The sequence below is a fragment of the Castor canadensis genome, chromosome 2 (genome assembly GCF_047511655.1).
Source record: "Castor canadensis chromosome 2, mCasCan1.hap1v2, whole genome shotgun sequence".
Taxonomy (NCBI): domain Eukaryota; kingdom Metazoa; phylum Chordata; class Mammalia; order Rodentia; family Castoridae; genus Castor; species Castor canadensis.
Window position 1 is genome coordinate 160,911,008 of NC_133387.1, and position 23,341 is coordinate 160,934,348.

Consider the following 23,341-nt stretch of genomic DNA (forward strand, 5'->3'; position numbering starts at 1 on the left):
ACCTGGGCTGGGGTTAGTGGAATTGGTGCCTGAACCCAAAAGTTGAGGAATCCAATTCAAGCTGTTTTCAGCATTGGCAAGTTGAAAAGAGTTAGCCTGTTTGGGCAGAGTTCTGGACCAAGAGACAGAAAGTTGGAATTAGAATTCAGCTTTACCACAGACTCACCACAGACCATCATTCTTGCTTTGTAAATTCCTTGAGACCCTAATTTCCTTATTTCTAAGATGATAATCCTAATACATCCCTAACCTGTCTGACTAGAGGAAATGAGCTGCTTGAATGAGATTATATATGTGAACCCCACTGGTTCTAATGTAGGACTACAGCACAAAACAGAATTTCCAACCATCAGTGGGAAATTGCAAAAGGATGTTCTGAGCAAGCTGCCAGCCAAAACTGGAGCAGAAGGCAAAGCTGGGAGGAAGAGTGAGCTTATAGGCCCATCCTTCCAATAGCCCAGCATCAGTCCTACTGACAGGGTCTTTAGCAGCCCCTCTTCCAACTTGTGACACAGTGTGTATTCTGTGAGGGTACAGATGAGGGAAGGTGCTGGGAGGATACTAGGGAGAGTCAGTGGCCTAGGATTGACATAAAGGTTAATATGCTGGTGTTCACTCTATGTGAATGTCATTGTTTTATGGGTCAGGTGTGTGTTATTAAAAAAACACCTATTTGAGTTTCCTTTAGGCCTTAGAGTTACATAGCCTCATTGGCATGCAGTTTAGGACTTTATAGAAAAAAAAGTTAGGGACCACCATAAATAGTATGAACAATGTTGTCTTGAATTCATGCAGCACCTTAATTACATAGAGCTCCTGAGCACTTTCTGCTGTCTGTCCCAGGCTATACATCCCACCTGCAGGGAACTATTATTTCTAGCCTCCAGGTGAGCAGGCTGAGGTATATAGAGAGGCAGAGGAGTGGGTACATTAGGTTTGGGACTTGGAGGCTACAGTTAAACCCAATGGCTGCCTTTGTGTCCTCTCAGTTTGGTGGCTGTTCACATCCTGTTCTCCCTCCCACACAGTCTGTCCAGCCTCTTCTCCTAGTTTGCCTTCTCTGCCTGAGGCTGACCTCTTGTGTAGAGAAGAGTGGTGAGCTTCAGATGATGGTGCTGGTATAGATGACAAGATCATTCCCTAGAGTCTCATCTTATCACGTGCTTGGTAGAGTGACAGGAGATCCAGAGGGCCTCAGAGCCCTGGCCAGCCCCTATGCCATTAAATTCTGGATGTATATAAAGCATATTCTGCAATAGGGTAATGAGAAATTGTCATTTCAAACATCTTACAAAGAAAGATGGCTCAGTTTCTTGAACAGTTTAGCTTTACTGGTAATCTGCAGGGATGTGCAGGTCTGGATAAGGACTGAAACTGTGTATAGTGATCATGTACATCCAAACTCAGTTGACTTAAAAAACATTTTGGTGGGCAATGGTTTGTTTAATGACACCATAATTAGGAGGACTGAAAAAGGTTGCCTACTAAAAATTGTCATTCTTCATTCAAACTTTATAAACAGGGCCCTGCACTAGGACAATAGTAAATCCATTATGGAGACTTTTCAGGGGATGTGTCCACTCTGGCACTGGGAAATTTATGGTAAGCAAGATGCCACAGGAAAGTGAAGATAATACATATACAAATGTATTTAAAGTATTTTTGCATGTATAAAAATATTGTTCTTCTTTTGGCTACGATTCCTGATCTTGGTTAATAAATTACATCAAAATGACCTGAAGTTAAAAAAAAGGGAAAAAATCTGAGCAAATAGTGCCCCTGGTATTGTAAAGCTTTGAATGTTTTCACACCCCATTAATTTATTACTTCTCTTTCTTCATCTTTAAATTTCATTTTTTTTTCAAAAATTCTGACTCCCCGCTGCTGCAGTGATTTTCATCTTGTTGTTAATTTTCCCTGCTCCATATGGAGCTCCAGACATTTCACCTGGAGGCTGTACTAGATTTTGCTGTAGTGATCGTACTTCCGGAGGCCAAAACTGTCATTTAGGGTTCCTGGTGCATCTGTCTGCGCCAGGCTTTTCACTGGCATGGGAGAGTGTGAATAACAAATTGGATGCACCTGAGATTCAGATGATTAGTGTGTTTTGTGACTCTCCAGGATTGTAAGCAGATAGCTCTGGGGGGAGGGAAGGAGGGCTAAACCGATGGTGGGTGAGTCTGTACTCACACCTTACATTTGGGGCTTTGCAAGGGAAGTGCAAACATCCTAGGCAGCCTGAGTGCAGAGAGAGTAACAAATATTTCATCCTGCCTTGTCATTGATTAGAAAAGAGCCTTTAATTTCATTTCACCCCATGTTGTGATTAATTTGCATTCTTTGTCAGAAGTTAATGGAGTTTTTTATGGTTCACTCTGAAATCCTTGAAGACATCAGACTTGATCTGATGTTTATACAACCGCCAGCGGAATTTTTTCGTTTGATTGATGGCAAGCTTGATGTTATTCCAAACGGCTTTTTAAGCTGTTTTTAAGAATTATTTGAATAAAATGCAAGCAAGATATTGTTGTAATGATCAAGATTATCTGTTAAAAATCTGTTTCAAATAAAGAAGATGATAAGTAGTAAAAAGGATCAAAAAGATAGGAGGAATAGTGAATAGTGATGTTATTTGTTAAAAATGCAGAAGAATGCTATTCAAATAAATTATTGCAATATATAGAGAGGATCACTTTTATTGAAAAAAATGCCATCATCTGGCCAAATAGAATAATTAAGGTAAGGTAAAAAGAAAGTCTGTATCTTAGGGATTAGAAGCCTTTACTACCAGTTGACTAATTCTCATTTGTTCTTCAGCTTTTGCCACCGTTGTAAGAATAGAGATCTACTATGCTTAACTCAAACAGACAGGGCTGTCTGGTCTGTTAACTGAACAAAATGACAACATATTACTTGTCTCAATAAAGAGGCATTCTTAAATTCCAATACAAGTTAAACAGAGGTAGAGTACAGGATTTTAAATGAAAGACAGACATTCTTAATGGTATAACTACTGGCCTTTCCTACAAGATAGTACAGAAATTAAAATACCCTGTTGTTAGAAAACCTTCTAAGATACCCCAGCTGTTCATGGGTAAGAGAAACGTGTCTTTGCCCCTCTACACTATATATCAAAGTATCAGAGGAGCTGTAGGTAGTGTTTGCTTCAGAACCCCCAACTACCCACCAAGGAAATACATTTTGCAAATGCTTTTTGATTACTAATACCATTTGTTTGATTTGGAGGCTTTACCTTGCTTCAGCAGATTCTTGCTTCACTATGATTGCTGCTCATGAGAATTACTCATAGGTCAAAAAGCTACTTATTTGAGCACTTTCATTTAAAATGATTCATTTATTTGCTACATCTGAAAGTTTGCCAAATAATTGGGTGGTTTTAATTGAAGTTACTGCTTTCTGATCCTTACATTAACATGATCTAAGGTCCTTTTTATTATATGCAATCCATATTATTGACTAAATTTGCCTTGTTTTCATTTAAATGTAAGCAGCTTATCAAAGAGAAAATAGTTTGCTAGAATTGGCTTGGAAACCTGCTATTTTAATGTGTGGGGTTTTTTTGTTTGTTTTTGTTTTTCATTCAGTTGACAGACTTGCTGTTAAACATTCATTTTGTAGTAAATTGTTCTATGGATAGAATATTTGTTTTATAATAGAATGGAAAGCTTATGTCCTTAACATTAGTTAAAACTATTAACACTAAAGCCAAAATACTAGTTTTTATACTTAATTTTATTTGTTTGAGAAGCCTTTTGACTAGCATATTGTTACTAATCCTAATGTTGATCATTTAATATTGTTTTACATTCAATATTAAATTTAGGTTATAGATTTCATTATCTTATTTATACAGTAATATACTGATCATGCCTAGAAATGCAAAATACCTAAAAAGTTTGCCCTCTTTGAAAAAAAAAGATATTTGGAATCTATCCCTTTGTTTCATGAACTTTTTAAGTTCAGAACATTAAGGATTTAAGTAAATTATAAGTATTTTAGTGGAGCTCTCTGACAAGAGATCACAGTGTATAATTGCCCCACATTCTACTCACTTTTAATTGGCAAGAGCCACATGCATGTAATTTTTTACCTAAACAGATTTCTAGCCTACTTGTTTGAATTCATTGTTTATTTTTATCCTTGCTATTTAGGATATAGACATTTAAAATATTTTGATATCTCAAGTCATTAAAACAGACTTATGTTCCATAAAATGCAGAGATAAAGTTTAAGCAATATGAAGATGTTCATATATACACATTTGTTTCTTTCAAGGAATTTTTTGTCAGTGTCAAATTCTTGAGATGACTACATCTCAGACATAGCCAAATGTCTCATAATTTTATTGTCTTTTCCTCTGACAAAGAGCAAAAATGGAAGAGAAATTATCCCCAAAGCATAAATAATTTAGAAATGTGGTATTTCCCATTAAAGATAAATTACTTGTTAGCCAAGTTAGTGATACCTGGCTTTTTTTTTTTTTAAGTACTAACCTCAATTTGGTTTGGTTTTATAGTGCCATCTAAACTGTTATATATACCCATCTCAATTCAACTCAGTGTTTGTCACTCAGCTCCTATGCTGTGCCTGGCACTGTGCTAGCACTAAGCACAGAAATGAAGCAGAGGTAGTCCCAGCTTCAGTGAGAAGAAAAACATAAAACAAACAAATGGCAGTGAATTCAAAAGGAGCCCTCTAGGAGCTGGGACTCTGGCCTTAGGCTGAGAAGGGAGTGGTGAATAAATCACTTTAGGAAACCTAGTACTAAAGCTAAAAGGATGTGAAGGAAAAAAGGTCTAGGCATTCAAGTCAAAAGGAAATGTATCTGGTAAGGGTAAGGGTCTAAAACCCTTTGTATTTAACTTCCTCCTGTACTTTCACTAAAGGGCACTAATATTGATACTTGCATTTCCCCAGACAGTTTTCCAATTCCCTTAGTTAATTTTTAAACCAACCTCTTAGGGAAGAAAAAAAGGAGAGGTAAGTAGGTAGACAAGGCAGGGGGAAGTATATCAGGATGGAGGTGGTATGTGTAGAAGAGATCAGATAAAGAACTGGGCTTGAGGATTTCATGAACCCCCTTTGAGATGACTGGGAGCAAATGTGAGGTTGGAAGGAATCTCATTTCAAGATCTCTGCCCCTCAAGGCAGTTGACATATGCCATGAGAGTGTGACTCAGCACATGATGAGACATTTTCTAGACTACTGGGATGGAGTTGTCATGATCCGATGAGCCAAGGTCTAAGAGCACTTTGAAAAATATAAGGCGGTAAACACAGCAAGGTAATGGTAGTATTATTTATATTTCCAGAAAGTACATCAGGGATTTACCTATGCAACTCTGAAAATATATGACTGTGTCTCATGCCAGGTAGAACTAAAATGAATTACTTTTCTGATCCCACAAGAGCCTTCCTTTACAGTCCTTCTTTTTGGAGTTATAATTTATCATTCGCAATTACAATCATAGTATACAGAATTCTATATGGAATCTAGTCATTTTCAGTGCAGTAACTGGGGAACATGATTCTTTAACAATTTTTAAATGTTTAACCTAGAAGTTGGATTGAAGTTTAAAACCATTTCTTTAAGCTAATTTTGCCATCAGTCTGGCTTCCAGTAATGACTTTATCATCTTCTCTCCCTCTTAGGCTCTGAGGCAAGAGGCCTTCCACTCTTACTGGTGTTATTGGTACAGTCTCCTATTTCATGGAATCCTGGCTTTTTGGGATATGAAGAGATCTTTTAGTCTAACTTTTATTTTACAGAGGAGCAAATGGGAGCCCATAGCCATTAAATTGCTCATATGATTACTACGTCAACAGTGAGTCAGAGTATCTCCCACTCCCAGTTCAGTGGTCTTTTCTGTCTAGAGGATGGGTTGGGGGAGACAGAGAGATGAGGTTCCCAGAGGTTTTGAGCCCAAATGTTACCCTCATTTTACACCCATCCACTCAAATACTATCTCCAACTGGTGTGTCTGCTGAGATGGAAATTACTGTCCCAGGATGCTCTGCGACTGCCAAGTAATTTCTTACTGGATGTGGATCCCTGGGGGGAAAGTGGTCCTCAACAGCAGTAGTAGCAGCAGCGACAAATACATCTACTTTTATTGTACTCCATTGTTTTACTCATCACCATTCAGCATAGAACACTTGGGTAGATTTGGGGCTAGGGGCTCATTGGCATCCAATGTTGAAAGGGGGGCTGACATGGGCAAGCTTTGTTTGAACACAGATAACTTTTTAGAAGCTTAACAGTTCTGGAATTAAGCCTGGGATGCTGGGGAATTCTTCCTCAACTAAAATGTTAATGATGCTAAGAACCCAGCCCTTTCTGGTGCCAATAAAACAATTTAAGTTCATTGAAAAACAAGTCAATGAGTTGCCTAAAAGGAGGAAAGAACTTATGTGATTTTGGACAGATTGCCCAAACACTGGGTAGAAAGAAGGCCCCAAGGCCTTGAGTAGCCAAGAAAGGAGCAGTTTATAGAGAGCCAAGGTGTCACTTTCAAGATATTATGAGAAACCAAGGCAACCCGTTAGAACCAAGTGTGGACTCTGTTAGATTATACCATCAAGTTCTCAGATGGTTACCACCATGGGGAGAAAGAAAGAAAAGCTGGGCAGTGGAATAGCCTGGTGAGAGAAGAAGGAATGGTGGCTTTACCGGCCAAGAGTAGGAAAGACCAAAGGGGAGAATGAAGCATATCTTGTTTTGCTTTCTGTTCAGAAACAGGTGCCTTCTGGCTGTGAGAAGAACTTGATTGTAGATGTACTTTAATTTGGTAAAATACTATAAACAAAGCAAAGTTCCTAGCCAATGACCTCCCTCTAGCCCCTGCTCTTCAGATAGCTTTATGCATTCTTGGTAGCCAGGCATCTAGAAACACTAGCTCAGGGCAGAGGGAACCAGAGGAAGCAAGTGACATGACCCAAAAGTGACAATGTAAGTCATTGTCAGTGTATGCTTTCCACCAAACATATGCACAGAGCTAACCTGACTTCTGGTTCTCGCTTTTCTTTATTAGCTCTCTGACCTTTCTTTTCAGAGTTCAGTCTCCTCACTTAAAAGATGATATAGGTCTCCACTGGGTCGGTGACTTGCAGAATGATAGGAAAACAGCGCATCAAGTAGATGGGACTCCATCCCAGACAGGCGTATCCACTCATACAGGCAAAAACAAGAACAGCTCCACTTTTATCTGGCCATTTTTAGAATGCACCTAAGTAGGTCTGGTTCAAGTGGTAGAGTGCCTGCTTCACAACATGAATCCCTGAATTCAAACCCCAGTCCCACCAAAAGAAAAAAAAATGCATAAGGGTTATTTGGTAAACAGTCTGAAAAATGCTAGGCCAACTTTGTTACCACCTTCTCCCCCTTAGAAAGGAATAAATGAAAACTGAAAAAAAGGTCCAGGTTAGTCCTGTTCATTCTAGATCCATGACTTCGTTTCCTTACATCTGTTTTTAATTTCATTTACAGCCAAGCAAGAGAGGCATGTGTTAATTAACAAGATTATGTGTGGCTTTATATTTCCAGATTCTTTCCTTCCTCATCCCACATGAGCTAAGTATTGGCTGCAATTGCAGTTTATCTCAAGAGCTCAGCAAGCCAAACAATGTTGCCAAATATGTGGTGGTTTAAAAAAATGCAGTGATGTTTGGAGCCTGGACCAATGAAACAACCTTTCTAGCAATACCTAGAAACATGCCCTTGGGAGTTGGGAGGAGGGGAGTGAGTGGGAGAGCTGTTTTAGAAATCTGTAGATCTTGGGGGGAGGGGAAGCAAAACTCCAGATAGCTGTATTTTGCCCAAATACTAAATGACATTTAGAGGACAATACAGACTGTGCTTAAGTCTTAGCCTTCTTGCTAAGTTTCAGGGACATTAAATAAGTTGTTCACTTTTGTGGACCAGCAATTGTATCTTATCTATCTTTTGGGTTCTAGATGTAGTATAGTGCCTAACATAAAGTAAGTATTTGATAAACATATGAAATCAATGAGGTGATTTCACAGTTTTACTGTTTTGCATATTGCAAAGGACACTTTGCAATCTAAAGGAAACAAGAATCAGTTCACATCTGGAGGCTCTCCATTAATCATTTTTTCCCCTTTCTTTTCTTCCAGGTCCTATAATCCCACCCTACCCTGCCACCAATCCTGCCTAAAGGATAAGCACTGCTGAGGACATAAGATATTTATCTTTAGAGAAGATGAGGATGTGTACGGTTAGGAAGCTAGAGCTGGGACAAGGGATTTAAGGGACAGGCAAAGATAGTAAACTTCCCTTCAGCAGGTGAATTCAGACAGCTGTCTGGTTGGCAAGGGTGCAGGGAAGGAACAATTTAAGAATAAGATCAGGTTGGGAACTAGGTTGTATTTAGAAACTTTAAAATTCTTTCAGAGTGCTTGTTTTTAGGACAGCATTAATCAATTAATTAATTAGAAAATCTTTTCAGACCCCAAGAATTTATGATTGTACTTCAGTGTTGGGCAGGCCTCTTTCAATCAAAGACTGATATGGTTTCTGTCTGTTGCAAGAGAGGTGACAGGTAGCAACTGCTTTAAGACCTGTCTAGGTACTATGTTGGTTTAATCACCCACTCATTTTGACTCTTCAGGACTGTCAGTATGAGAGACACATAAGAAACAGAAGAGTACAAAAAGTAGTTTTTCAGTGCTTTTTTTGCTGTTTTTTCCCAGTTGAGCCAACTATGTGATATAGCTATCAAAAACAAGAAGTACATTTAGCCTCCAGGAGTTTCTGCTATATAGTACGTAGTGTCCGGAACAAGGTGACCTAAGCCAGTCAGTGCAAAATATGTGTTCAGGAGGAGATGTCATACTTTATGAGGAACACATAGTAGTCCACCTCACTCAGGCTTTGCTTTATGCAATTTCAGTTACCTGCCTGCAGTCACTCATAGTTCAAAAATATCAAATGGAAAATTTTAGATACAATACATAAGTTTTAAATTACACACCATTATAAGTAGTGTGATGAAAATCTTATGCCATCTAACTCTGTCCCATAGTAATAGTCACAAAGCATGAAGCTGAAAATTCTGATGTGCCAAAGAAAATGAAAGCCTATCATAGATGTGGATGTATAGGAGAAAACCGAGTCTATATACAAAGAGTTTGTACTGTCTACAATTTCAGGCGTTCACTGGGAGACTTGGAACTTTATCCCTTATGGATAAGGAGGGACTACTATACACGCATGAAAACATATTCGGAGAAAGGTAACTATGGTGGTGGAAAGCTTTCAGAAAAACTTAGACTAGCCTTAACTTTAAGGGAATTTACTAGACCCCAAGAGTGAAAAAGCCTGGTCTTGCTGGTTTTAGTTAGAACTTGACCCAGCAAGTGACTTTTGGCTCGCTTTTTAATAGCTTCTCCCTTCACATACCAAGAATGACTACTGGGATTCTTGGAGTAACCTGCTTCTGCTGGAGAGGGAAAGAGCAGCCCACAGTCACCCAAAGACTATTTAACTTACTGTGCCCAGGGGATTTATGCCATACCCTGTACCTGGGGGTGAAGTCATCTTCCCATGAAGCATGTAGGGTGCTTACAGGCAGGGGATGTTATTAGAGTGTTGTTACTACCAGAGAGGAAAAGGATAGAGAGTACCCAAAATAGCAACTGATCATAGGGAAGAAAGCAGGACACTTATTCATCAAAGAAAACATTGCAAAAGCATGACAACTGTCTTTAATTTACTCACCACAGCTCCAAGATCACAGGCATATCTTATAGGAAGACACATTTGGACTTAAAATAAGAATGGATTTTCTGAGGTGGGCACCAATGGCTCATGCCTGTAATCCTAGCCACTCAGGAGGCAGAGATCAGAAGGATCACGATTTGAAGACAGCCTGGGCAAATAGTCTGTGAGACCCTATCTCAAAAAAAAAAAAAACCTATCACAAAAAGGGACTGGTGGAGTGGCTCAAGGTGTAGGCCTGAGTTCAAGCCCCAGTACTGCAAAAAAAAAAAAAAAAAAAAAAAAAACAATGGACTTTCCAACAATGTAAGCTGCCCATGGTAGAATCATTGGATTTCCATTATTGGAAGTCTTCTAGCAAAGGTAAAGATGCCTATCTGTCTGGAATATTGTAAAGCAAAATCACTGTACTGGGTAAAGAATTAGATAAGGTGACCTCTAATATCACTCTGGATTCTGTGGTATGGGGAGGATTTAAGCTAACAAGAGATACAAATTAAAAGATAGCTCCAGAGAACCCCTTTCAGACATTTTGAAACATTTTGCTGATTTGACCACGAAAGGTGGAGTAGTCAAAGACCTTCTTCAGAAAAAGCACCATCTCCCCCCCCACCACCCTTTTCCTACCTTCGTACTTTCAATTGATATTCTTAAACTGGATTTGAAACAAAGAAAGGAGAAAAGTTTGACACCACAAACATCTAAAATCTTCTTTGAAAGGAAGGTGCTTAATGAATTTTCTTGGTCAGACCATATACCTTTAGGGAAAAGATTGACTTTGTACTTCACATTATTTTGAATCACAATTCTAAGCCCCTGCTTTTGTCACAAAATTCAGGTCATAAAATTAAAATGTGTGCTTGCTCACAGGAGGATTTACCATGGCCTTTTATATACGTATGTAGAATGGGACATGAGCTGTGCCACCTTTAAATACATAAAGGGTAAAGAAGTATAGGAGAGCAAACTGGTTCTTTTTTCCTTCTCACTGACTGGCAGACCCAGCAAAATGAATAACGTACCACCGTGCCGTGATGCTCCAGCTGTTGTATTTTGTGTGAAAATACATTGTCCTTGATACTTAGGAGGCAGTGAGAGCCAAGTGATCTAATTTATGGCCATGATGATTTTCTGTCTGGTCCCATATATGCTCTGCCCTCTTCTAGACATCTTAGAGTCTTTCTGACCCATCTAGGTCTTTGCCAATTTCAGAGATAATCTAGCTTTTACGTTTTGAAACCGGTCATTCCTGGATACAGCACCCCTGCTAGAATCTGAGATGTGGGCCAGAGAGAAAGTGCCAGTGCATGGACTTAGAATGTGTAATCATAGTGCCTTTCTTATACTCTGTTCAGGAGCTACCTGCTAAATCTTCTTAGGACTTATTTCCGTTTTAGACCCTGTGCAAGAAATACTAAGATTCACAAGCCTGCTAAGAATAAGAAGAGAGGCTAATGAATAGGGGAGATGGGATAGAATTATTCTTATTTATGTTACATTATTAGAAATAATGTGTATTATGCATCTCTTACATTGCATTCAGTAAAAATGTCACTTTATCAACATTCCCATTTGTGGTCAAAGTAAATTTTTCTCTTTTTTTTAAATACAGTCATTTGGAAACTTAGTTGTACAAGGCAACAGGTATAAAACTTGTAGAAGTGACTTTTTTTCTCAATGAAGGCTTTTTGAGATTTGGACTCTGTTTTTGCAAGTTGTAGTGGCTTTGGAGGTAGTACATCCCTACATCTTAGCATGTAGCACAGTGCTAATGCCGGTCCATTTCTCCATTGCGTAGGTGAAAAGCATGGCTCTGCTTTCAGTGAGCCTGTAGGCTTGTCTTGCATGTCCCTTCACTTTGCCGATAGTAGTCCTGAGCCTGTGCAGGGAGAGGGCTTCTGAGGCCATGGGAATCTGGCTGGAATTCCAGGGGTCTTTCTGATTCCCAAGTTCAGGCATTTTCCCCAGCAGGCATCCTCCTGAGCCAGTTGTCAGGCCAGGTTCTTATCTGTGACCATGGACACTGTTCTACTATGAACCTCAGCTTCCTTAACAGCAAAGTCAGTAGATTGAGTTAGAGCCGCTCTACGGTCCTGAAATTTGAAATTCCTTAGGTCATAATTCTTCATTTAGAATCTGAAAGTCCCAGTTTGCCACAACCCCTGTTTGGTCAGGGTTATAGCTTAATGCATCAGGTATAAAAAGAGAGGTTTTGCAAAATAGCTATAGTTTCTAAAATTTGAAGTTAAAAAAGGTGAGAAGACAGAGGGTTCAACACTGAAGGCTAGAATATGACGCCAGTAGCATAACAAATAAAAACAATATTCTTTAAAAATTCCAACCATACAATGAAATTTTATGTTTCTTTTTTTCTATTTAAGAGAAAATAACACAAGCTTGAAAAGCAGTAAATATGTAAAGAGAAAATTTGTCAACCGATATTGGAAGATCTGACCTAGGTCACACATAAATCTCTCAGACAAGAGCTGCAGGGCAAGCCATAATTTCAGGGAGTAAAATAGAAAATGAAAGCTATAGTTGGTGTCTTCTCTAAGTTACATAGATGGATTCATTTTCATTTTCTGATTGTGCCTACTAATATAATGTAAAAGAGCTGGTTTTACCATTGTATGCAAAAGGTACCTTTACAAAGAGAGAAGCATAAAGTGAAACTTGCAAAATTGCTTCTGTCATCAACACCATTGACTAAATAGTTGAGGCCCCACAAGCGGACTATTTAGTTTTGTTTTGTTTTGCAATGACAGTTTCATTTCCAGTATCATTTTCCAAAGGCATAAGTCATGTTACAGGAGCTGTTCTAATTACTATCTGTATGGTCCTAGCAAAGAAATACATGATAAATGTTAATGCAGTAACAGAAAAAACTAGCTGGTACTTGAGACTGCCTATTATGAAGTCATTCTTCCCTGTTTAAACATATAAGGGCATCTTCAGAACAAGGTGTAATTCTTCCCCTGTTAATGTGGCTTTAAATCTTGAATCTAACTGCTGGCAAAAGAAAAAAAAAACAAAACAAAAAACTGTGCCCAGAAGAGGGAAGAGGTTCATCTAATTAATTAGTGTATCAAAACACTACCGGTTCTAGAGACTGATTAGCACAAAAATGTATGTCTGGAGCAGTTTATTGTTCTGTTCATTGTCCCACAGTACTGGTTTGACATAAAAACCACTGAGCACAAGCAAAATGTACAAGCAAGAATGTGAATTCGGACAAGTTAGTTATGAACAGCATTTCATATGTTGTGAAGTGCAGGCAATATGTCAGCCCTAACAATATTATTGTGCTCCTCTGAACTCTGCTCTCACAGCCAAGCATTTGGAAGGCAGACACACAATAAAGATAGGCATTTGTGAAGCTAACATTTTCTATTGAATACCATTCATACAACTTTTAGTGTGCTATAAAACCATGGGCTTCACTTTTTCATGAACTGTGTGCAAAAACAGAGGCAAGGACTGGAGGTTGACTTTGTTTGGATCTGTTTTATGGTTGCTGCACTCGAATAGTAATGTGATCTCGAAAAAGGTAAACAACAAAGAGTTTAGCAGTGAAAAATATGCCTAATATAAATACAGTCGACTGCATGGCAGTTCAGAATTTGAAAAATATGACTGTGGTATTAAATTTTCTGGTGGAATTAACAGAGGAACAGAGTACAGCCTTTGAGGCTATATATCTAGAACAGGGAAAAGAGCTAATACATCTAGCTCTGTGGTCTATGTGGCATTCATATATAGTAGCTTTATTTAATTGAGAAAATGAATCAATTACAATGATGTTGCATCATCAAATTCTTATGAAATAGAAGATATAAGTCACTGTATTGTGAACAGTGTTAAAAAGTAATTGAGTATCTTAAGCATTTTGAATCAATTTCAGGTTTTTGCAGTGTTACCTTAATACAAAATTTATGAAGATGATTTCATATAAAATGTTGCTATCAAAACTATGTAATAAAACCTGGAAACAATATCTCTATAAAAACCTGGGCAAAACAGGATAGTTATAAGATCATAAAAAAGGCTTTGATTGTTGCTTCTCTTTTTCTTGTTGTAAAGAGCATTGTCAAAATGGTACAATTTTGAGTTGTCTCTGAGTTAGTCAGCCTTTAACTTGCAGAATGGGGCAGGGTAGAGACCTTCTCTAAGATCTCAGTTCATGAGGAAATTCTCTCTCCTTAGCTCATTTGACTCATAAAACTAATTTACTGGGGACAATGTCTCAATCTATTCCTAAATTAATTTTGAAACATCTCTTAGAGTTTTTGCCACGTTTTCCTCAGAGATTGTTACTGTAGTCCCCTGACTCTTGAAAATTTGTGAAAAACATTCTCTTTGATGTCAAAATGAATTTCTAATCTTTGTTCATCACAAATAGCTTCCCTGTTGGAGTAGATATTTCTTACTAAGACCGTGGGGGTGAGGGTACCCATGTGCGCTTGGGAAAAAAATAATAAAAGCAAACACCGTAGGTTTCTCATATCATAAAAGTTACCTGGGTTTTTCAAGAATTTCTTGTTTCTAAATTCCATGACTGCTCCAGGGTGGTGGTGAACAATGCTGCTTTCCCTCCTAATATAAAATTTTACCTGTGGAATCTTGTTTGGAAGTTTCATCACCTGGAGAAACCAGAAGGACCAGTAATTTGGGAACATTAAGCAGGACCTTTTAGGGTAGAAGGAGCCATTCAATCTGGGGCAGAGTCTTCCTGAAATAGTAGTTGTGGGAAGGCAGTGAGTGGGCAGTATGACCAGTTGAGATAGTACCTGGGAAAGCACCTTTTCAAACACTCAAGCAACTAGGCATGGTGGCACACATCTGTAATTCTAGCACTTGGGAGGCTAAGACAGTTGAATTGAAAGTTGAAGGCCAGCCTGGGCTACATAGTGAGACACTGTCTCAAAAACAAAAACATAAACACTAGGTGGATGGGTGTGCTGATCAGTCACATGTATGCAAAAGAAATACACAGACATAGCTGCTGCTCTTGAGAAGCTCGTAGTCTATAGACCCATACACCAAGACTGATCATTTATTACCTATATCATGCCAAATATAAAGTATGCAAATCCCATTGTATAAGGTAATATGATTATTTTAGACAGGTATGATACAGACACTAGATGAAAAGGAGCTTTGGAGAACCCTGTAGCACCAACCCTGGCCCTACCCCATCCTCTGGGAGATCTGGTTTAACCATCAGAGTCTAGAAATGGTCAGCCCTGCGTACCATAGGATGGTTGTGCAAGTCAAATGACAGTGTGTTTATGGGAAAGAATTTTTTAGAGTATCATTAAGAGCATGTAAGGGAGCCCAGAATAGTAGCTTAACACCTAAAATCCTAGCTACTAGAGAGGTAGAAATTGGAAGGATTGAGGTTTAAGGTTCAAGGCCAGCCCAGGCAAAAAGTTTGTGAGACCCCATCTCAACCAATAAAAACTGGCATGGTGGCAAGTTCCTGTTATCCCAGCCACATAGGAAACATATGTACATAGGAGGATCATGGTCCATATTTTAAAAATAACTAAAACAAAATGGTCTGGGGGCCTGGCTGAAATGGTAGAACACTTGCATAGTAAGTGAATTCAAACCCTAGTAGTACTGCCATAAAAAAAAAACTCCATATAATGGGGCTGTGATATAGCTCAGTGGTAGAGCACTTGTTTAGCATGCATAAGGCCTTGGGTTCTATCCCCAGCACTGGAGAAAAAACGGGAGGAAGGGAGACAGAAGAGAGGGAGAGAGAGGGACATATAAGGGACAGTTACTATTTTCCCTGTATTTTTGACAGCTTGTTAGAACTCATGTATCCCAGAAAACAGTTGACCCATGGGTGGTATTTGGTTCTTAAATCTGTCCTACTTAGGAAATGTAGTGTGTATGACTCCATTTTCATTGAGTTTGTAATAACTGTATGCATTGGGGGAAGTGTTTAATACTTTGATTACTAAGTTGAAGTTTTATTAATCTTGTGACATTTGATCAACTTTCTAAAAGATACGGCTATTAGCATTAGGGCAATGTACCCTCAGAACGTTGAATAGGAATAGGCAGTCCAACTGGATTGCTTTTGCCCCTGAAAAACAGCGTGAAACAACTTGCATACATTTGATTTTTCCAGAGAGCCTTGCTGCTGTGGAAACAGGCTGAAGGAACTTTGGAAAAGGTGGAGTTTCTACCTCACTCTGAAGTTAGAGGCAAATACTTCAACCACATAATTAAAGTTTTCTTCACAAAATAGGGGATTGTGAGCAGACACTGGCAGGAATCCAAAATTCTAATTTCTGACTATGATTTAATTTCAATTTTAAATAAATCGGTTTTTAATTTAAAAAGAGTGAGCTTCATAACATTAGCAATGATTGCAACATTAAGCCCAGTGTTCACAATGTAGCAATATAAAACATTATTTATATCTGAATCGTAAACAGCCTTTTGAAATGGATTATGGTTTTTCTCCCTATTCTAATACAACCTGGAGGGTACTAAAAAGTGTTGTGTGAAATTAACATTCTGCTGACTTTCGCCTATAAATGAGAAGCGAGCTATTAACATTTGTGTATTTTCATTATGTAAATTGTGTTAACACATGCCCACAAATTGCCACCAGCAATGCGATAATTTTCTCTCAGTGATCATAATGTGTCCAAGTGAGTCATTGTGATTATGACATGCTAATTACATATTGCCTTTTTTCAGATTCAGAAAAACCAGGGATCTTTAATGGTAAGCTTTATGAGTTCAGAAAAAAATTCACTTTTCTTTTTCCTGATGGCTGCTTCCTTTGCATGCTTGAATGCCTTGTTTTAAACTTAGCAAATTGCATTTTGAAGAAAATGCAAACCTTTAACTGCCTGTATTAGATTAGGTACCATTAGAAATAATAGAACATCCTGAGCATCAATGTTTTTATAAGAATTTGCTGTTGTTGATTAATCTTGCTGTATTTTATTGCATTAATGATTTTTCTTTCCACTCCACTGTAAAGATATTGCACAGCAGCTAATACTTTTTCCTCTCTTCTTTTCCATTGCAGCCTCTCCAGCTTCTGCAGTGCATTGTTGATGAGGTGAGGCATCGTCTTATGTGCTTTCACTCCTAAAGTCATTCCTAATGGTGTGGAAAGCTTATATTTTGTTTCCTAATGAAGCACAGTGCCCAACATCCTCGGAGCAAGTTGTGCTGTATGCTCGGAGCTGTGTTACATGAACTGGCCTCGTCCTGATCCTGTTCTCCCAATTCTGGCCAAGAATCCCCACAAAGACAGACTGTCCCACGGTCTGGTTCTCAGGGGTGTCAGAGACACTAAACACAAAACCCAGTAATATTAATTGATCCTGTCCTTGGCCAGATGGGGACAGAGCTGGAAATTAACATGTTTTCATTTTTTCCATAATAAATACTTAAAGTCATTCAGTAGACAAGGGTCAGAATTGAATAGCAAGCATAAGCTGGGTGAAATTTGCTCTTCTTGCTTTACTTACTCAAAGCACATCAAGGTGGAAGAAGGGTTGAAAAGCTCTAGATCAAGAGTTCACCTTTAATGTCCTAATGCCCTAACTTCTTGAGTATTCTAGTAACTAGTTTTCTCACATTTTAAGTTATTTTGCCTCTACTGTCCTATCTATTCGCATTTCTTCCTCAACTTTCTACTTCTTTTTTACAATTTTAGTACATTAGTAGTCTTACTGTACACAAGTCTCTCAATTAAGAAACATTAAAAAAAAAAAAACCTGAACTTTTCTGGGCTTGGGTTTGCCTACTAGCAGTGTTTACTTTTGAACCTTAATTTTTTAATATTTAGAACACTTGTAAATAGGGAATGTGATATATGATTCAGATAGAAAAGTTTGAAAGAAGAAAACATAATTTGTAGTTACTCTCAATTAAACATCTGCATAAGCAGTTATGAGATTTGGGAGAAAAAGTAAAGATCCTCCTAGGAAAAAAGCAAACATGCACACATGCCACATAGTAAGAAGAGTGGGGCTCTCACATCCTTAATGATCGTATCAGTCAGTCCATATATCCCCTGCAAGCTATAAACCATGTTGATATGAAAATGAAGCCATTGTCCTGAAACAAATGGAGACTCCATTATCTCAAATATCAGACAGACCTCCTGAATCTAATAGCTCATCAGTATCTTCTGTCATCTTAGATGCCAAAAGCATTGTAGCCCGTCAGAATCTTCCTAATTAAACTGATTTTCCTGAGGTTCCCTCCACTATTGCTTGGGGGAAGTGCCCAGAGAAACTTGACCTACCCACACATAGCTTGTTGCATTTCCTGGACTCTGCTGTTGACTTGCTGGGATCCTGGGCATCAGAACATTTAGGTATATATATTCCTCACAAATAGTTAATATGTTTCTGGAGAGGTAATTGGAAGGTTTTCTGGACCAAATAGATGTTTTCATTCCATATGTAAAGTAGCACTGGTTGTTATAAGTTTAAAATACTCTGTTTAATTTAGACAAAATCATCATGAGACTTTTGAGATTCTCCTAGGTTCATAGTGAAAGACAATAGTGTGTTGCTTAAATGGCATCTTTTTCTTTATACCATTTCGTCCTTAGTCAAGAGGAAAATATAACTTAGTATCTCCATTTACTCCAAAACAAGATTAAAATATCTTCCTATGGAAACTTGGGAAATAGGCTTTTTTTTCTAAAACTAAGTTGATCTTGGAACTGGGCTGAAATTCTGCAATAAGATCATTAGACAAGGTTGGACCAGATGACCTGCCTTAGCCAGGGTGCATCAAAGTATCAAAGATGCACCCTGTATTTATTGTGTCTGTACCATGTGATGCAGTGGCAGTGTCTTCATAGAGGGATCCAAGGACTAACTGCATCAAAATTATCTAAGACTTTTGTTTAAAATGCAGAATGCCAGCTGGGTGTGATGGTGCACACCTGTAATCCCAGTACTTGGAAGCAGGAGGATCAAGAGTTCAAGACTAGCCTGAGCTGCATAGTAAGATCCTGACTCAAAACAGAACAAAACTAAACAAAAAAAAAAAAAACCCAACCCCACCCCCCAAAAACAAAAACTAGACACCTGTGGCTCGTGCCTATAATCCTAGCTACTTTTGGGGGCAGGGGGAATCTGAGATCCAGAGGACTATGTTTTTTTTTTTTTTGATTTTTTTATTATTCATACGTGCATACAATGTTTGGGTCATTTCTCCCCTCTGCCCCCACCCCATCCCTTACCAGCCACTCCACACCCTCCCTCTCCCCTCCATCCCCTCAATAGCCAGCAGAAGCTATTTTGCCCTTATCTCGAATTTTGTTGAAGAGAGAGTATAAGCAATAATAGGAAGGACCAAGGGTTTTTGCTGGTTGAGATAAGGATAGCTATACAGGGAGTTGACTCACATTAATTTCTTGTGCATGTGTGTTACCTACTAGGTTAATTCTTTTTGATCTAACCTTTTCTCTAGTTCCTAGTCCCCTTCTCCTGTTGGCCTCACTTACTTTTAAGGTATCTGCTTTAGTTTCTCTGTGTGGAGGGCAACAAATGCTAGCTTATTTTTTAAGTGTCTTTACCTATCCTCATATCTCCCTTGTGTGCACTCCCTTTTCTATTGTGATCAAAGTTCAATCCCCTTGTTGTGTTTGCCCTTGATCTAATGTCCGAATATGAGGGAGAACATACGATTTTTGGTCTTTTGGGCCAGGCTAACCTCACTCAGAATGATGTTCTCCAATTCCATCCATTTACCAGCAAATGATAACATTTTGTTCTTCTTCATGGCTGCATAAAATTCCATTGTGTATAGATATCACATTTTCTTGATCCATTCATTAGTAGTGGGGCATATTGGCTGTTTCCATAACTTGGCTATTGTGAATAGTGCTGCAATAAACATGGGCGTGCAGGTGCCTCTGGAGTAACCTGTGTCACAGTCTTTTGGGTATATCCCCAAGAGTGGTATTGCTGGATCAAATGGTAGATCAATGTTTAGCTTTTTAAGTAGCCTCCAAATTTTTTTCCAGCATGGTTGTACTAGTTTACATTCCCACCAACAGTGTAAGAGGGTTCCTTTTTCCCCCACATCCTCACCAACACCTGTTGTTAGTGGTGTTGCTAATGATGGCTATTCTAACAGGGGTGAGGTGGAATCTTAGTGTGGTTTTAATTTGCGTTTCCTTTATTACTACAGATGGTGAGCATTTTTTCATGTGCTTTTTGGCCATTTGAATTTCTTCTTTTGAGAACGTTCTGTTTAGTTCACTTGCCCATTTCTTTATTCGTTCATTAGTTTTGGGAGAATTTAGTATTTTGAGTTCCCTGTATATTCTGGTTATTAGTCCTTTGTCTGATGTGTAGCTGGCAAATATTTTCTCCCACTCTGTGGGTGTTCTCTTCAGTTTAGAGACCATTTCTTTTGTTGAGCAGAAGCTTTTTAGTTTTACTGAAGTCCCATTTATCTGTGCTATCTCTTAGTTGCTGTGCTGCTGAGGTTCCATTGAGAAAGTTCTTACATATACCTACTAACTCCAGAGTATTTCCTACTCTTTCCTGTATCAGCTTTAGAGTTTGGGGTCTGATATTAAGATCCTTGATCCATTTTGAGTTAATATTGGTATAGGGTGATATACATGGATCTAGTTTCAGTTTTTTGCAGACTGCTGACCAGTTTTCCCAGCAGTTTTTGTTGAAGAGGCTGCTTTTTCTCCATCATATATTTTTAGCACCTTTGTCAAAGACAAGTTGGTTATAGTTGTGTGGCTTCATATCTGGGTCAGAGGATCATGTTTTGAAGCCATTCTGGGAGAAGGAGTTCATGAGACCCCATCTCAACCAGTAGCTGGGTGTGGTGGCATGTGCCTATCATCCCAAGCTACACAGAAAGCTGAAATTAGAAGAATCTCAGGCCCAGGCCAACCTCAGGTAAGAAAAGTTTGTGAAACTCTATCTCAATAGAAAAAAATCTGGGTGTGCTGGTGGGCCAGGGACAAAAAGTAAAAAGCAAGACCCTATCTCCAAAACAACCAGAGCAGAAAGAGCTGAAGGTGTGGCTCAAGCAGGTTGCAGAATCCTAAGTTCAAAACCCCAGTATCACCACCAAAAAAAAAAAAAAAAAAGAAGAAACTGAGTTTCTGAATTAGACATTCTGAGAGTGATAACTAGACTCTACTAGCTTCCCAGAAAGTTGGACAATAACATTTGAGAATCTATTCTATACGAGCCTTTTAAGGTTAATCCTGCCTATTTATGCCCCAAAGGGTAGTTAATTATCTTCTAACTATCCATTTTTATTTGCATCCTGCTTTAAAGGCTTCTATTCATAAATTAGTATATCTAGCCAGGAATTGAACCATTTTACTCCATGGGTTAGATATATGATGCTAGTATGTACTATTTCCTGTTACAGAAAAGTCAGATCAAAAATATCACCTCAGGCTGGTAAAGTGGCTCAAGTGGTAGAGTGCCTACCTAGCAAGCATGAGGCCCACTACCACCAAAAAAAAAAAAAAAAAAAAAAAATACCACCTCTAAGGGAGTCTAAGTCAAGCAAGACGAGCATATTTGGAGTCACAAAATAACTATAGTAAAGCCCAGTGCAACATACAGTATTACTATATGGATTCAGCTTGGCTTTCAGCCAGTGGCCTAGCAAAGAGTGAAAAAGAATAAAATAAGACCAAGTGGGCAGAGCCAGCCAGAGGTGAATATTAGAGTCAGTCTGGGAATCAGGGTGGAATTGTGGAACTGAGCAGACTTAGCCACCAGGTATCCAAACTGAAGATATCAAAAACTAAGCAGAGCAATAAGAATCATGAACATGAAATTTGGAATGCAGATAAAAAACTAGAAGGGTAGCCAAGGTAACTAGAGAAATGAGCTCCAATCAGATATCTGGACAATCCATTTTGATTTTGGTGATAGAGCCCATCAGGCTTGAAGTTGCTAAATCAGAATGTGAGCAGTGTCCTCAAGACATCTGGTGCTCCAAGTTGCTTCTTTCAAGAGAACTTCTTATCTAAACCCTTATGTAATCAGGTCCTCCACAAGTCTCTGACTACCTGCTATGTAAGGTAATTTGGTTTATTGTATGTGACTTTTGTCTACATGTACCTGGTGCCTTCACTATCTGATATCTTTGGAGCTAAGTTGTCGCCTCTTGTCTTGATAACTAAAATTTTATTACTTTAAGCTCTGACATCTATGAGAAGTTTTGCATTTTTAGAAAGAGCTGTTTCTAAAATATGTTTGATTTTGGCAGCATGTTGACAGTGTAGAGAATATCATTTAACCTTTTCTCAGTGTTTCCCATCCTTGGTTTGAACAGGGTACTGAACTAAGCTTTGATGTATTGATGCCCTCTAGGGCTATCAAAACGTGAGAAATTACTTTGTTCTTTCACTGAATTTTACCAGCCATTTTTCTTATGTGTTTGGCCTTGACACTCAGTGCTATTCTTGGACCTCTTGAAGTACATAGAGCCACTTGTCCCCGGACTAAATAGTCCTCCCTGGCTGTGCTGCTCTGTTTGGTACTTTGCCTATGTTCTCTCTTGTAATTGCTCCCATTCTCTACGATCACTCCTCATTCTTGACAGTGACCACCTACCTGCTGCCCCAACCATCCAACCATCTGTCTTCCATCTTTGCATTCATCATGGCAACCCTAGCAAAATTAAACAGCACCAAATGAAATGAGAACCCCAAGCAGTAATGTCAAACAGGCTTCACTGAAGTAGGAGATTTATCCTCTTCTTTAATGAGATGAAATTGGGTGGGATTGTGTTCATTTATTCAGCACATAGTTACAGTTACCCACTATATACTAACTTGAGTTGAGCAAGCCAAGATCAGGAAAGCATCTAAACTGAGGAAGAACTGGGCTTTTAGGTAGGGCACTCAGGCCATCTGCAAACTTTGTGAGTCAGGGGAGGAAGAAAGAATCACAGTTTCACTTCTGGGGCCAACATTTATGTTGAGACTCAGGAGGCCCCATAGCCACCTAAAGCAGCAGAGGTCCAGCCACACTGGTATTATAGCAGATGGGAATTCACCAGTGATATCTGAGTCACCAGATCCCTGTTGGACCCAGCTACTAGAGCTGTCAGAGGAGTGAAGTGCTGAGAACTGCAAAGACTGAAGTGGGGAACCTCACCCTGGAGACTTCTCCTATGTGGCCCACAGCCTTGGAAAAGAGATGGACACAGAAACAAATAACTACGGTTCATTATAGGATGAATACCTTAGAACCAGGACTGGAGGTGGGTCAGGAGGTGTGACATTTAAACTGGGTCTTGGAAGATAAGTAAGAGTTTCCTAACTTAAGAAAGGAAAAAGCATAAATGTCAGGTAGAAAGGCTTGGAAATCATGTTTGAGATCACAGATGTATTTTAGAATGTTCAAGTTGCCTAAAATATGACAACCAGAAAAATGGGTTATTACTCTAAGCATATGTATGATTCAGGCATATTATAACTAAAAATGAATTCCTATCTAGCATCTGTAGGTGCTCAGCAGAACAATTAACAAATCCCTGATTTATACTTCTGTTTACTCATTTTACCCATAAGAGTGAATTCATTTAAGT

At 38.7% G+C, this 23,341-nt stretch overlaps 1 protein-coding gene across 10 annotated transcripts in view; it reads left to right on the forward strand.

The window, feature by feature from the left end:
* The window catches only part of Map2k5 (mitogen-activated protein kinase kinase 5), a 252,617-nt gene that overhangs the window by 168,939 nt on the left and 60,337 nt on the right, over window positions 1-23,341 (forward strand). For 4 of the 10 annotated variants that reach the window (XM_074066286.1, XM_074066288.1, XM_074066290.1 and 1 more), the window contains 2 exons: window positions 16,478-16,504; window positions 16,815-16,847. In XM_074066286.1, the coding sequence (XP_073922387.1) occupies window positions 16,478-16,504; window positions 16,815-16,847 (60 nt within the window). Of the gene's footprint in view, window positions 1-1,522; window positions 4,565-5,673; window positions 9,273-15,899; window positions 15,945-16,477; window positions 16,505-16,814; window positions 16,848-23,341 lie in introns of those variants that run through there. The other 6 variants (XM_074066289.1, XM_074066285.1, XM_074066287.1 and 3 more) reach the window with 3 other exon arrangements.